Source organism: Macaca mulatta, chromosome 17 (genome assembly GCF_049350105.2).
Source record: "Macaca mulatta isolate MMU2019108-1 chromosome 17, T2T-MMU8v2.0, whole genome shotgun sequence".
Lineage (NCBI taxonomy): Eukaryota > Metazoa > Chordata > Mammalia > Primates > Cercopithecidae > Macaca > Macaca mulatta.
This window is the reverse complement of record NC_133422.1, coordinates 93,586,093-93,599,591: the sequence shown is the minus strand read 5'-3', so window position 1 is coordinate 93,599,591 and position 13,499 is coordinate 93,586,093. Positions and strand designations below refer to the sequence as shown.

General features: G+C 42.7%; 1 protein-coding gene across 26 annotated transcripts in view; it reads left to right on the top strand.

Annotated features, from left to right (window-relative positions):
• DOCK9 (dedicator of cytokinesis 9) overlaps positions 1-13,499 on the top strand; it is a 299,986-nt gene that overhangs the window by 203,244 nt on the left and 83,243 nt on the right. For 18 of the 26 annotated variants that reach the window (XR_013407697.1, XM_077973900.1, XM_028837250.2 and 15 more), the window contains exons 19-27: positions 609-701; positions 1,406-1,529; positions 2,146-2,267; positions 3,336-3,422; positions 4,098-4,187; positions 5,230-5,345; positions 5,612-5,681; positions 6,565-6,690; positions 7,302-7,373. Coding sequence is in view for 25 of the 26 variants with exons in the window: in XM_077973900.1 (XP_077830026.1) it covers positions 609-701; positions 1,406-1,529; positions 2,146-2,267; positions 3,336-3,422; positions 4,098-4,187; positions 5,230-5,345; positions 5,612-5,681; positions 6,565-6,690; positions 7,302-7,373 (900 nt within the window). In the remaining variant the exon portion in view is untranslated. Of the gene's footprint in view, positions 1-608; positions 702-1,405; positions 1,530-1,801; positions 1,895-2,145; positions 2,268-3,335; positions 3,423-4,097; positions 4,188-5,229; positions 5,346-5,611; positions 5,682-6,564; positions 6,691-7,301; positions 7,374-13,499 lie in introns of all 26 variants that reach the window. The other 8 variants (XM_077973897.1, XM_077973894.1, XM_077973895.1 and 5 more) reach the window with 1 other exon arrangement.

Sequence of the window (13,499 nt, the reverse complement as noted above, 5' to 3'; positions counted from 1 at the left end):
ATCTGCCTCCGTAACCCAAATTGTTTTACTGTGACTATGTGAAAGTGACTTCCTAAGAGAAGAAGGAGACAAAGATGCAAAAAAAAAAAAAAAAAAAATATATATATATATATAGTTTCTGTCCTCAAGAAATTCAGTCTAGTGGGAAAAACAGCCATGGAGAAAAAGATCTTGGTGCACAGATGGTACTAAATGGAATTTTGGACAAAACTGAAAATTAATACAGAAAAATGCTGAGGGGACACATGGAAGCAGTTGACAATTTCTTGAAGAATGCTTGAGTGTTTTCTTGATGCACAGAGAAGCAAAGGTTATTTGGACGGAAGAATTGCATAAGAAAAGGCATGGAAATGTGAAAGGGAACAGTGAGCAAGGCGTCATGCAGGGCTGTGACCTGGAAGGGCAGAACGGGGAGCAGGCAGGTGGGCTTTGAAGCAAGCTGGAAGGTGGGCAGGACCCAGCAGTCCAGGGTTCACAGGCCTGGGGTCTGTCAGAAGTGGCGACTTTAAGTCTATGCCGTAGGAATGCCTCCTTCTTTACAATATATCCGAGTTTAATTTCTTACTCAATCGAACCCTGATGTTTCCCTTTGGTAACTCTTATTTTAGTGCATTTATGGCAGACCTGGCGGGCCAGTGTTCACAAGAAGCGCCTTTGCTGCAGTTTTACACCATCACCAAAACCCAGAATTTTATGATGAGGTAAGTGATGTATTCAAGGGAAAACTCAATTTGACCAGTTTTTAAGGGAAACTTTAATGTATTTGCCTGGTAAAGCAAAACTCAAGAGAAGCTGCATATTACCCTGAAATTACAGAGATAGACTGCATGTTGAAGTATTTCTTTTATATGTTATTTTCTGATTGTAAAGGTAACATTTTCATTATTAAAAAAATAGAAACTTGGAAACTGCAGATAATACAGAAAAGAAAAAGTCATAATCCCACTATCACTACCACAATTAATATTCTGGTTTATTTCCTTTCAAATTCATACTTTAGTTACATTTGTTGGACCTGAGAATCTTTCTTTCTTATCATTGGATTTGTTTACATAAAATTGTAATGTAATTCATTGAAACCGCTGAATGCATGCTACTTTGGAATGTTCTATCCTGGTTCTTCATAATGCCTTGGCTGTGGTAACTTAGCGTAGTAGTTACTATCATGTGTTTTCCAATTCTTTCTAGAAATACCATCAACTCTCTTCCTGTTTCTGAGTGGTGAATTCAGGATTCATTTCTTGCTTGGCATAATTTATAGTCTCAGTATCTTTGAGTGCAAATGTTAATATCCGCTCGGAGAACAAGTGCACGTTTGTGCATTGGGTAACACATAGTGTCTCTGCTTTCACTGAGAATTTCTGTGTTTTTAGAATATTCGGTTGTTATTTTGTCTTCCTTGCAGATTAAAATAGAGTTACCCACTCAGCTGCATGAAAAGCACCACCTGTTGCTCACATTCTTCCATGTCAGCTGTGACAACTCAAGTAAAGGAAGCACGAAGAAGAGGGATGTCGTTGAAACCCAAGGTTGCGGGGGGTTCACCATTCCTTTGATTTTAAATAATTGAAACATTAGGTTCTTAAATTGTATTAGGATTCTGAATTTCCATGTGTTTGCAAAGGGATCTTTAGATGAATTTTGTAGGTAACGGATATGTAGCATGTCTGGGTTGCATATGTAATTTTTTTTTTTTTTTTAATTTTTGAGCTCAAGCTGTCCTCCCACCTCAGCCTCCTGAATAGCTGGGACTATAGGCATGCACCACCGCCCCCTGGCTAATTTTTGTATTTTTTTGTAGAGACGGGATTTCGCCATGTTGCCCAGGCTGGTCTCGAACTCGTGAGCTCAAGCAATCTGCCCACCTCTGCCTCCCAAAGTGCTGGGATTACAGGTGTGAGCCACCATGCCCAGCCTGCATATGTATATTTTTATAAAAGAAGATTGTAGAGTTCTAACCCCAAAGAGGCCCAAGTACATTGTAGACAATGTTCTACAGAGATTACATTTAGGGCCTTTTAAATTTCTTACTCTAATTGATACAAAAAGTTCTTAAAAATCAGAGAGTTTTACATTGGCTTTCTTTCATAAGTTTTCATACACTCACAGTATTTTGTTGTTGTCGTTGTTCTTTGTTTTCAACAGTTGGCTACTCCTGGCTTCCCCTCCTGAAAGACGGAAGGGTGGTGACGAGCGAGCAGCACGTCCCGGTCTCGGCGAACCTTCCTTCAGGCTACCTTGGCTACCAGGAGCTTGGAATGGTCAGGGTATGTCACATTTTAGGATCGGTTCATCCCAGTTTCTTCAGAAAACGTTAAAGAACAACTACAACAACAATAACACACAAAAAGCACACAGTATTTTTGCTCTCCCACCATTTTGATTTTAGTTATTCATTTTCAAGTGAACTTTGGCCAATTGAAGGCAGTGCTGTTAGCAGCTACCGCAATGTCAGAGTTACAGTTTGGGCATTTTGTAAGCCCTGAACTAGTGGTGTCTCAGCAGAGAAATAGAGACTTGGAGATTTGGGATAAGGTCTGTCTCTGCCAACTGGCCATGCTCAAATAAAGATGAGTTCTTAGGGTCATGCAAACTATTAGGAATTTTCCTCCAGCTTAAAGTAAGTCAAGTTTGCCAAATCTCTCACCCACGTGGTTGCACATTCTGAAACCTTTCTGATTCGTGAAAGCCTAATTTTCCCCAGATTTCTTCAGTTGCTTTGTTGGCTTTGCATTCTTTTTAGCCATCTTAAATTTTATAGACTGCAGCTTTATAACATGCTTAAATAAAGCCTGTTCTTTTTATGTTTGTCTGCATTTAAATAATGCCAAATTTGAGTTCATATTATAGACAAATAGTTAAATTTTCCCAAGAAGAATAACTTGTATAATTGAGCATGACAGAAAAACTGAGGTTTCAAAAGTTGAAGTTAGTGTGAGCAGACGATTGACCCTTTGCCCATGCCAGGCCTGCATATTGTGCTGTTTGCTTTATCTGGCACCTTTTACTGTCTCCTTCAGAATCCTGAGCTCAAGTTGGGTTCAGATACTGGTATAGTACGATTCTTTTCCTCTCAAATGAACAATAACTCACACAGCTGCAAGAAACAGAAACGATAACTTAGAAAATCCAGTAATAAAAGCATTGTACTTTGGGGGAAGAAAGGGGGCAGAAATGTGTATCATCTGCATTCCTGCTGTGGGCCTGGCACAGTTGCCAAGTCACTAAAGTTCTCTGGGCCCTCTTTCAGTCCCTTGTCATTACCCTCATTGATAATCATGTTAGAGCCAAAATAACTAATCTGTAGAGATATTGTTCCCTCCATATTTTTTTAGCATTATGGTCCGGAAATTAAATGGGTAGATGGAGGCAAGCCACTGCTGAAAATTTCCACTCATCTGGTTTCTACAGTGTATACTCAGGTACGTGCTCCTTCAACAAAATTAGCAGTGGCTGCTCTGTGACTAAGTTTGCACCATTTTGCAAGAAGAAAAAATCCTAATGTGTTATATTACTATTTTTTTACTCTATAGTTCTTTTTCTAAAGAAAGTACAACTGAGGTGCTCATATGTATTCATATAAATGACTAGAACAAGCATCATTTTCCAACAGATTTCCTCTTTTGTGGGAGGATCTTCTTGATGTTATTATTTGTACATGATCAATTTTTAGTCTTAATAAGATGAAGCTGGGCACAGTGGCTCACACCTGTAATCCTTGCATTTTGGAGGGCCAAGGTGGGCAGATCACTTGAGCCCAGGGGTTTGAGAACAGTCTGGCCAACATGGCAAAACCTTGTCTCTACAAAAATACAAAAATTAGCCAGGCATGGTGATGTGTGCCTGTAGTCCCAGCTACCTAGGAGGCTAAGGTGGGGGGATTGCAGGAGGCTGGGAGGTCAAGGCTGCAGTGAGCCATGGTCGTGCCACTGCACCCCAGCCAGGGCGACAGAGCAAGACTCTGTCTCTAAAAAACAGCAGCAACAACAACAACAACAAAAACAGCAAAAAAGCATGCTGCAAGAAACAAATGCTTTTATTTCCACAGAGTGTATACTAATAGACTTTCTTCTTCTTTTCCTTTTTCCCCACTGCAGGATCAGCATTTACATAATTTCTTCCAGTACTGTCAGAAAACCGAATCTGGAGCCCAAGCCTTAGGAAACGAACTTGTAAAGTACCTTAAGGTATCAGATGGCTTTCTTAATATCCCCTTTTGAATGAGTTTGGTGTAGGCTGGGTTTTCTCTTTGGTGATGAGTGTTGTTCTCACCCCTTGGAAGCTCTTACCTGGATGTCTCACATGGGTAGCTTCTGTGAGGTTTAGATAGTGGCAAGGAGTGGACCTAGGAACGGCAGTACTCCTGCCTGTGTCCTAGGCCCATGTATCCTTTGCTCAAGGCAGGGTCTCTAAAACATACTGTTTCTCATGCATGGAAAACCCCTCACTTGAGACGGACCTCACTGGGTACCAAGCACAATGATGGGCACAGAAGCAGTGACTTCAGTCCTCACCCTTAGGGAACTTCTAGTTCATTGTAGGAGATACTATAAACTTGGACTGCATGCTAGGCAGACAAATCAAATAAAGAAATAATACACAGAACCAGTCCTGCTTTGTGCAAGGGGTTCCTGGAGTGTCTAAGCAGCAAGAGCCAGGCAGGGTTTGTCTAGGGGAGCTTCATCCAGAACGTGGTTGTGGGGAGCATTTTGGAAAGGGGAAATAGCTAAAAGGGCATGGGGACAAAACAAGAAATATGAGAAATGGGATAGAAATTTGTTTGGTTTGAGAAGGAAAATGGAATACATATCCACATAAACAGTGAAGTTTTTATATGTGATTGCTTGTGGCCCCTCCCTCCATCTCAAAGACAGCCATTTCTCTGACCCTGCACAGCGTTTCTCTGACCCTGCTTCCTCCATCCCAGCTGCCTCTGACTCCTGTCCCCTTCTGCCTCCCTCATCCAGCTTATGGCCCTTTGCAATTCCATGGGCCCACCTGGATAATCCCTATCATGAGGCCTGACTAGCAGCCTTACCTCCTCTGGGCCATGTGACGTCTTCACAGGTGGACTGAGACACAGACGCCTCTGGGGACATTCTGCCCACCACAGCCTTCCCTTTGTTTTAGAGGGAGTTCTTCTATCCTTATTTGGAACAGAGTGGAAAGGACTTTGGGCTGGTTTACTTTTAGAGGGATAACATGAACTGTGCCATTCCGTGTCCATAGAGTCTGCACGCGATGGAAGGCCACGTGATGATCGCCTTCTTGCCCACTATCCTAAACCAGCTGTTCCGCGTCCTCACCAGAGCCACGCAGGAAGAAGTCGCGGTTAACGTGACTCGGTAAGGGAGGTGGATGGTTGGATGCTTTTCCTCACTTCCAGTCTGTCCACATCTGGAGCAGTCATGCTTAGCTGGGATGCTACTATGTGCTGAACATTATATTTAAGAAATGTCTTTGATCTCGTATGTAAGGACCCCATCTAATTCCTTGTCTCCTTGTTTCCTAAGTGCCAATAGCATCATCATTGTTCTACTACTGCTGTGATAATAATGAAATGTTTCCATTCTTACATATTCATTGCTTTATTCACTCCTGTGGTGTGTAGGGTCATTATTCATGTGGTTGCCCAGTGCCATGAGGAAGGATTGGAGAGCCACTTGAGGTCATATGTTAAGGTATGTAAAACACACTGTTCTGATCACTTACATCTGTGGCGCTCCAATTTTCCTTCTAAGGACTTATTTTTTCACAAGCCTGGTTATTCGGGGAGGTACTTGTAACTTATGTTTTCTCTTCTATTCCTCATAGCCAATGCTTGTACCTGAATAGGGGAGGTACAAAGAGGGGCAGCCATTCATTAATTTACTTAATTCCATTCCTTCAATTACGTTTCTTTTAGTGGGTTTTCCAAATAATATGACTCGATGCAGGAGTTTAAAGAAGAATTTTAAGTTGTTCTTGCCTAGGCCTCCGGTAAAGTTAGTTATCTTCATTTTTTTTTTCCCCCACCTAAAATTTCCAGCAAAACTGCTTCTCCCAGATAGGAAGGTTAGCTCTGGCTACAGTCAAATCAGATGACTCTGTGGGGCAGCAAGAGATGTTGTTAGGATAAACATCAACAAGTTATTTATTTATATATGACATCCAGTAAGTAGAGTGGCAGTTACTATTCTAAACAGTTGTACATATTCTGTTTAGTATTAAATACCTTCGTAAATTACAACTATGTGATAATTTTAAAAGTAAAGTTCTGGTCCTTGAGGATATCAGTCATCTATTGCTGTGCCACACATTCCTTGAAGCCCCTGGCACAGGTGGAGTGACGGGCTGGCTGGTCACTGATGTGACTGGGTCGGATGACTCACGTAGTTTCTTGAAGACATCGTGGACTCCTTTTTATCACATGACTCTCACCCTTCCCATCTTTGTATCCACACCTTCCTCTCCCACAAATGAGATTGTCCCTCAGTCCCTGATTTCCATTCTTGGGAGTCTCTCAAGCTTTCAGCCCAGCATGGAGAGCCAGTGCATTAAAGTCTCTTTCCCTTTTCTTCACAGTATGCGTATAAGGCTGAACCATACGTTGCCTCCGAATACAAGACAGTGCATGAAGAACTGACCAAATCCATGACCACGATTCTCAAGCCTTCCGCTGATTTCCTCACCAGCAACAAACTACTGAAGGTATGTCAGGAGAGTCAGTGTGGCTCCGATTGAAACTGATTAACAGGAATTCACCCCACAGCCTGATCCATACAGCCTTTCTGAGTGCTCTTAGAGACAATCACCACCCCCTAAAAAGGGGTAGCAGAGTTTGTTCTCTGATACCAACTTTTCTGATTGTGTCTTGAGAGAAGAGCTGCAAAGCATCACTGTGTTCAGAGTTTCATTGGCTCTTGAGGATTAATAGTCATTATGTTCAAGTCAATGATGAAGGTCACTGACTTAGAGATACTAATGACAGGTGTCACCAAGCAGAGGTCAGTAAAGGGGAAAGACGACGCCCGTAACTCCGCAGAGCCTCTTGCTGGTTGTGCCACGCTGCGCACAGGCGTCCAGTTTCCCGGCAGGATGCAGCTCTCTGTTGCTGAACTTGTGCAAGCAGACGACGTCCGCCGTTCTCCTCTTGGCTCTGATCGTAATGTCCCAAGAGGTGCAGCTGTGTTTTAGGGTCACACCTGGTTTTTGTCAGTAACATCGTCAGCCTGAGAGAGTTCACGTCTCACCTACTAATTTGTTGTTCTTACTGGGTCCTGTTCTTTTTTCTTACTGGGTCCTGTTCTTTTTTCTTTTAGTATTCATGGTTTTTCTTTGATGTACTGATCAAATCCATGGCTCAGCATTTGATAGAGAACTCCAAAGTTAAGGTATGTTACTTCAAGTGAAGCTTGTGTTCTTAGGGGAAAAAAAATCTCTTTCGTTGGTTTGTAGCTAACGTTTCTTCATGCTTTCTCTGTGCCAGTTACAGGACTGTTCTAAGTGCTTTACAAGTAATAAATCATTTTAGCTTCATAACAGCCCTGTGAGGGAAGTACTGTTCTTACCTATTTTATAGATGGGGAAACTGAGGCCAGCATGCTTGAGTTACTTGCTCAAGGTCATGCTACCAGTGAGTGGAGCAGCCAGGTTTTGAGTCCAGTCTGGCCCCAAAGGCTGTATTCCTGAAATCACTTAGTTATTAACCCAAAGAAAAATATGTCGTTTCCTTTGACTAGCTTAGAAATCTTCACATTTGTTGAAATGTAAATTGTGGTTTCAGCATAAATTTAAAGTGTCATTACCCAGCATTTATTAAGTGTCTGGACCATCGTAGACATTTATCAGGGTCTTAGATGGGAGTATCTCACCAATCTAATGTTCTCCAAAACCAATCAATCAATAGACTCTGAGATCATCCATCTCATTGGGGCAAATGCACAGCCTCAAATTTCTTCCCTGCCCCAGCGTCCCCTTGTGGTGAAGCCTGGACGTGTGTTCCTTTCTGACTGTGGGTCCCCCTGCTTTCCCTGGTTCCCACTGGGCTCAGCCCTGAGATAACTAGTCTTGTGTTGGGACTGGTGCCCGTTGAGGTGTGGTTGGCCACCCCAGGCTCTCTGAGGCTCAAGGTAGGTAAGTTTCTATAAAGTTCCAATGCAGTAAACAGAAGTGGCAATGTCACTTTCTCATTTTGAAGTTTCCAGGGCTCCTCTGAGACCTGCAGAGTCCTGGAGTTGTTCTTGTGACAGTGAAGTAGTGTCGCTGTTTGGAGGCAGGGTCCGGTTGAAGTATTACAGAAGGAGCTTGTGCAGGGAGCGGGTGGTGCTGGGCACTGTCTCACAATGAACACTTGTGCTACAATCCTCATAGGCAGGAGAGGGGATAGGGAGGGGGAGAGAGGGGCAGAATCTAGGCCTCCTGCACAAGGGATCTGGGTTCTCCGAGGAAGCCTTGGAAAGCATGCTAGATTTTGCTGGCAGAAGGTTGATGGTTCAGACCTAAAGCCCTCCTTTTCCTTCCATAAAGCAGACACTGGGCCTGGCCAGGTGGTTTCTCCTTTTCTTTTCTCTCTCTCTTTTTGAATCCAGTTTAAAGCTTCTGATTTTAGTGCATAGGGAGATGCCAGATGGAAGTGGGCCCTGCCTTCTGTGGAGAAATGCTCCATCTAAATCATGCCAGAGCAGCCTGCCAAGGAAAAATCTAGCAGATTGTCTGCTTGGCAGTACGCAGCTAAGTGTGTGTGCACATGCACACAGACACACACATCATGTAGATATATTACTTTTCTGTTAAAAAATGTTGTCTCACTGATATGTGGGAGCTAAAAAAGTGGATTGGATGAAGATAGATTGGTGGTTACCAGAGACTGGGAAAGAAAGGGAGGAGGTGATGGGGGAGAAAAAGATTATGAATGTGTTTATTATCACTGAACTGTACACTTTAGTAATAATGGTAAATTATATATATATTTTTATGTTCTATACAGAATAGGATTATAGCCTGTGTTCGTTTGCTAGGGTTGCCATAATAAAGTACCACAGACTGAGTGGCTTAAACAATAGAAATTTATTTTATAACAATTGAGACGCTGAAAGTCCTGGGTCAAGCTGTCCATGTGGCTGGTTTCTTCTGAGGCCTCTCTCCTTGGCTTGTAGATGCCGCCTTCTGTGCGTGTCTGTGTCCTAATCTCTTCTTATGCGGACGCCAGTCTTACTGGATTAAGAACTACCCTAATGACCTCACATTACCTTCATCACCTCTTTTAAAACCTCGGCCCAAAGTGCAGTCGTATTTGGAAGTATTAGGGGTTAGGACTTCAACACATGAATTTGAGGGGGGCACAGTTCAGCCTATAACAAGGTGCCAGTGGATTTTTAAATTATTTTTGGATCTAAATAAATGTCATCCCTTCAAAGCAGTGGTAACTTGATTATATTCAAAATATAACCAATTCATTCTGCAACTACTCATTGAGCCCCTACTGTGTTTGAGGTGCCAAGGATGACAAAGTTCAATGCATCATCATTTGTGCTCTCCAGGAGTTCAGGTGGGAAAGTGTACATTTCGTTCAGCGGCTACCCTACCTCATGACGAGTGCTCTGAAGAGATAGGCACAACGTGCTCAGGAGTGTGGGGAATCTGGGAAGACCACCTGGAAGAGGCGTCCGTTGCAGTGGGTTCTGATGAGTAAACAGGAGTTGGCTAGGTGAAGAAGAAGAATGAGGACTAGGTGGAGAGAGTTGTGTTGGCAAAAGCTTGAGACCCAGCACCACAGTTCAGGGAACTATATGAACATAAGGCTTTTCTGCCTTATGACTGCAAGGAAGACCACGTGAGAGATGGTCAAGGAGGTCACGAACACTTCCAGGAATACTCACAAGAAGGATATTCAACATCAAGAGCCAATGACACCTTTCTGAGGATTGCATTAGAAAATAAGTAAAGGAATTTACTTGCATATGTTTGTTCTCAAGATGTCAAATTAAACCACAGCTCTTTTAGGGTGGTCATGACCTGAAACGTATCTTCTGTTCCAGCTCCTCCCCTGCCTCACAGAGGTAGAGACAGAAGTGTAGACTGTGAAGTGACCTGCCCAGGGTCACACAATGGAGCAGAGCCAAGAACTTGTGGCAGAGTCCCAATGGGCCTCTCCTAGGGGTGCTGCCATTTCCGGCCTTTTAACATGATTTGTCAACACCTCTGCTCTGGGAAATGGTTTGTTTTTGGAACTTAACACAAACCACCCAAATGCTACCATGTACAACCTTTTCTCTAAGTTAATTACATCTTGGCCCTAAAACAATATTCAGAGAGTTTTTTTTAAAAGTGCTTAAGAGGAAACACTGGTATCCCAAAGGAGAAAGCTTAACCGTAACATAATTTACTATAAAAAGAGATTCACAAACACCTGCTTACCACCTTGGAGGGTTCAACATTTTCGCTTTGAGAGCCCTGCCCTCTGGCCTCTGCTTCCCTGGCCCTGCAGACACCCTGCTGTTCTTTCCCTTCATCACACATTGTTGAGCTGAGAGCTCCTCTGACATTTTCCTAAAGCCTTCATTCAGTGTGTCTCATAAGAGTAATGAGTTTTGTGTTTGAATTAGTTGTTTTTGTGTTTGTCTTATTTACATCTGAAGAATTTTATGTCCTAATTCCTTGTTTTAGTCTTCTGAATTTATGAATATTCGCCATTCCTATACCATTTGTGATTTCCAAAACTTTGGTCTTATCCCCTTAGGGTTTTTGATATTTTTAGGCCAAAATTATTAATTTATTCTGACCTTAATATTTTTTGCTCTTGTTGCCCAGGCTGGCGTGCTGTGGTGCAATCTGGGCTCACTGCAACCTCCACCTCCTGGGTTCAAGCGTTTCTCCTGCCTTAGCCTCCCAAGTAGCTGAGATTACAGGCATGTGTCACCACGCCCAGCCAATTTTATATTTTTAATAGAGACAGGGTTTCACCATGTTGGCCAGGCTGGTCTCAAACTCCTGACTTCAGGTGATCCACCCACCTTGGCCTCCTAAAGTGCTGGGATTACAAGTGTGAGCCACCGCGCCCAGCCGGGGAGTCTTTCTTAAAGTGCCATGACAAGGCACACACCAGTGTTGTAGGAGCACCTGGGCCCTGGATTCATAAGAGCCAGATAATGCTTTCAGTGCCGATTAAAGTGTTCTACCCAAGGATATCTACACGTGCATATTGTGTATTAAGCTGATGCTTTCAGTGTATAATTTGTGTCCTTCTTGGTGGTAATCGAGTGAGTCCATTCAATGCATATTTACATGGTGGGACATGGCACAGCGTATGCTTACTTCCAGTGCTGCACTCCTGCTGAAGGTGGAAGTGGCCACCTTCTTGTCCCCAGCCAACCAAACTCTACATTGTTACATTACTGAGGAAGGGTGTGAATCAGAGCCCCTTGGAACTAGCATCTAAAATAAGTAATTTTCTTACTACAGCAGATGGACCTGCAGAGTATGGATGCGTTGTGTATGACTGTGCCAGACTCTAGTTTCATAGGTGACATGTGCTTGGAAGTTACAGGTGACATTTGAGAAAAATGTAAAGCAGACATCGTCAAGGTCTGTGGAGGAGTCCTCTCCCCACTCTCTGCCCCTATGGTCAACAGTTTGTCGGTGTTTCTTTTCCACCATGTATATTTAGCAGCTGTAATTTCAGCAGACTCCTTTTGCATTTCCTTTCCTCCCACACGGAGTGAAGCACGTTGCTAGCATTCCACAGGTATACTGGAAGAAAGGAGATTGGAAAACCTAGCATAGGGTAGGGTGAATATATGCCCTTAAGTATTGCTTGTTTAACCTCCGACCATTTTCTAGCTTAATTGAAAAAGAAAAGAATAAAGTGAAAGAAGGAGGGTATGGCTCATATTCTAAATGGACTGTCTGAACTTCCCCTTAACCAAATTTGTAAACACTCTACGAATGTGATAGGTAGAATGTTAATATGCATATGTTACCCTCGAGTGTTTTGAACAGTTGTTTATAATGTCCAAAGCATTGAGGAAAAATGCAAATGGAGTTGAGAGTGAACCCTTAACCTTGAAGCTGACCTAGTCATTGGAGAAAGAAGACATTCAGCTTGGAACATTTAGAGCAGAGTGCAGGAAGGTGTATATGTGAGCTTCAACAATCATAGATTTATGTGGGGATACAGGTGGAACTTTACCTGGGCCTTGCAGGATACCACAATCTAGGGATAGGAGAATGAGTACCAGGCAGAGGAAATAGCTCAGGCCCAGGTAAGGCCTCTGGGGCAGAGTTCAGGCTGGATAGATTGAGATTAGAGGGGAAAGATTAAAAAACAAGGTTAGCTCAGAAACAAAGATGAGATTATGGGGAGCTGTGCAGCCAAGCAGCAGACGAATTGGTAGAGACCTAGAGAGGCAGAGTAGGTTCTTTAGTAGGAGTGGCAAGATGACAGAGAGTATAAAGATTAGCAGAGTGGCTTGGAAGCTTTCATATCAATAAGTCTGCTTATCCCCTGAAGTATAAATAGCATATGGAACAGATTCACCAGACATTTTAAATTATGACTTATTTTTATTTTTTTTAGCTCTGTAACTGCAATAATATAAAATGGCATTTTATGGTGATGCTGATGAAGATCTGGCATTGGGGGGATCAGGTGGGATTGGGGATGAGGATGGAGAGCATTATGAATGAGTAAGGGAGATTATTCAGACAGAACCATTCATTCAGCCCTGCAGTGCCACCTCTAAATATCTGCTGAAGAGAAATGAAAGATGTATCCATGTAAAGGCCTAAATGCAAATGTCCACAGTAGCTTTATTCATAATAATCAAAAACTAGAAACAACCCAAATGTCCATCAGCTGGTAAATGTATAGACAAATTGTGATAACTCCACACAATAGAACGCTACTTAGCAATAAAACGGCACAAAGTAGTGAGTCATGCAATAGCATGGTTGGATCTCAAAAGCATTCTGTGAACTGAGAGAAGTTAGACCCAAAAGACTACATACCATTTGGGTCCATATCCTGTGTGTGACGTTATGGAAAAAGAAAAACTACAGAGCACAGAGCAGCCCAGTGGTTGCCCAGGACTGGAGGTGGGGATGGGGACAGCAGATGTACTTTCTCTTCTTGACTGTGGTGATAGTTACAGTCGTATTCACTTGTCATGACTCATCAAACTGTAGACTTTCCAAGTTGGGATTTTATGGTATGTAAATTATACCTCAGTAAACCTAACTGAAACAAAACAGAGCACAGTAAGGTCAGATTTGAGTGGGGGAAGAAAGGCCACCTAGATATTCAGCGTGAGATCATAGAAGAAGGAGCTTTTGAGAGAGGCAGTAGAGTAGAGGACTCGGTTTACCAGGGAAGATGCAAGGTTATGAGTTCGGCTTGGGATGTCATATGCTTAGGGCTGTGGGTTCAGTGGCTATGACAGAGACCTGAAGTAACAGGGAGTTAAACAGGAAGGTAAAAGTTTATTTCTTTTTACTTGAGAAACCCAAGCTCATAAGAGGCT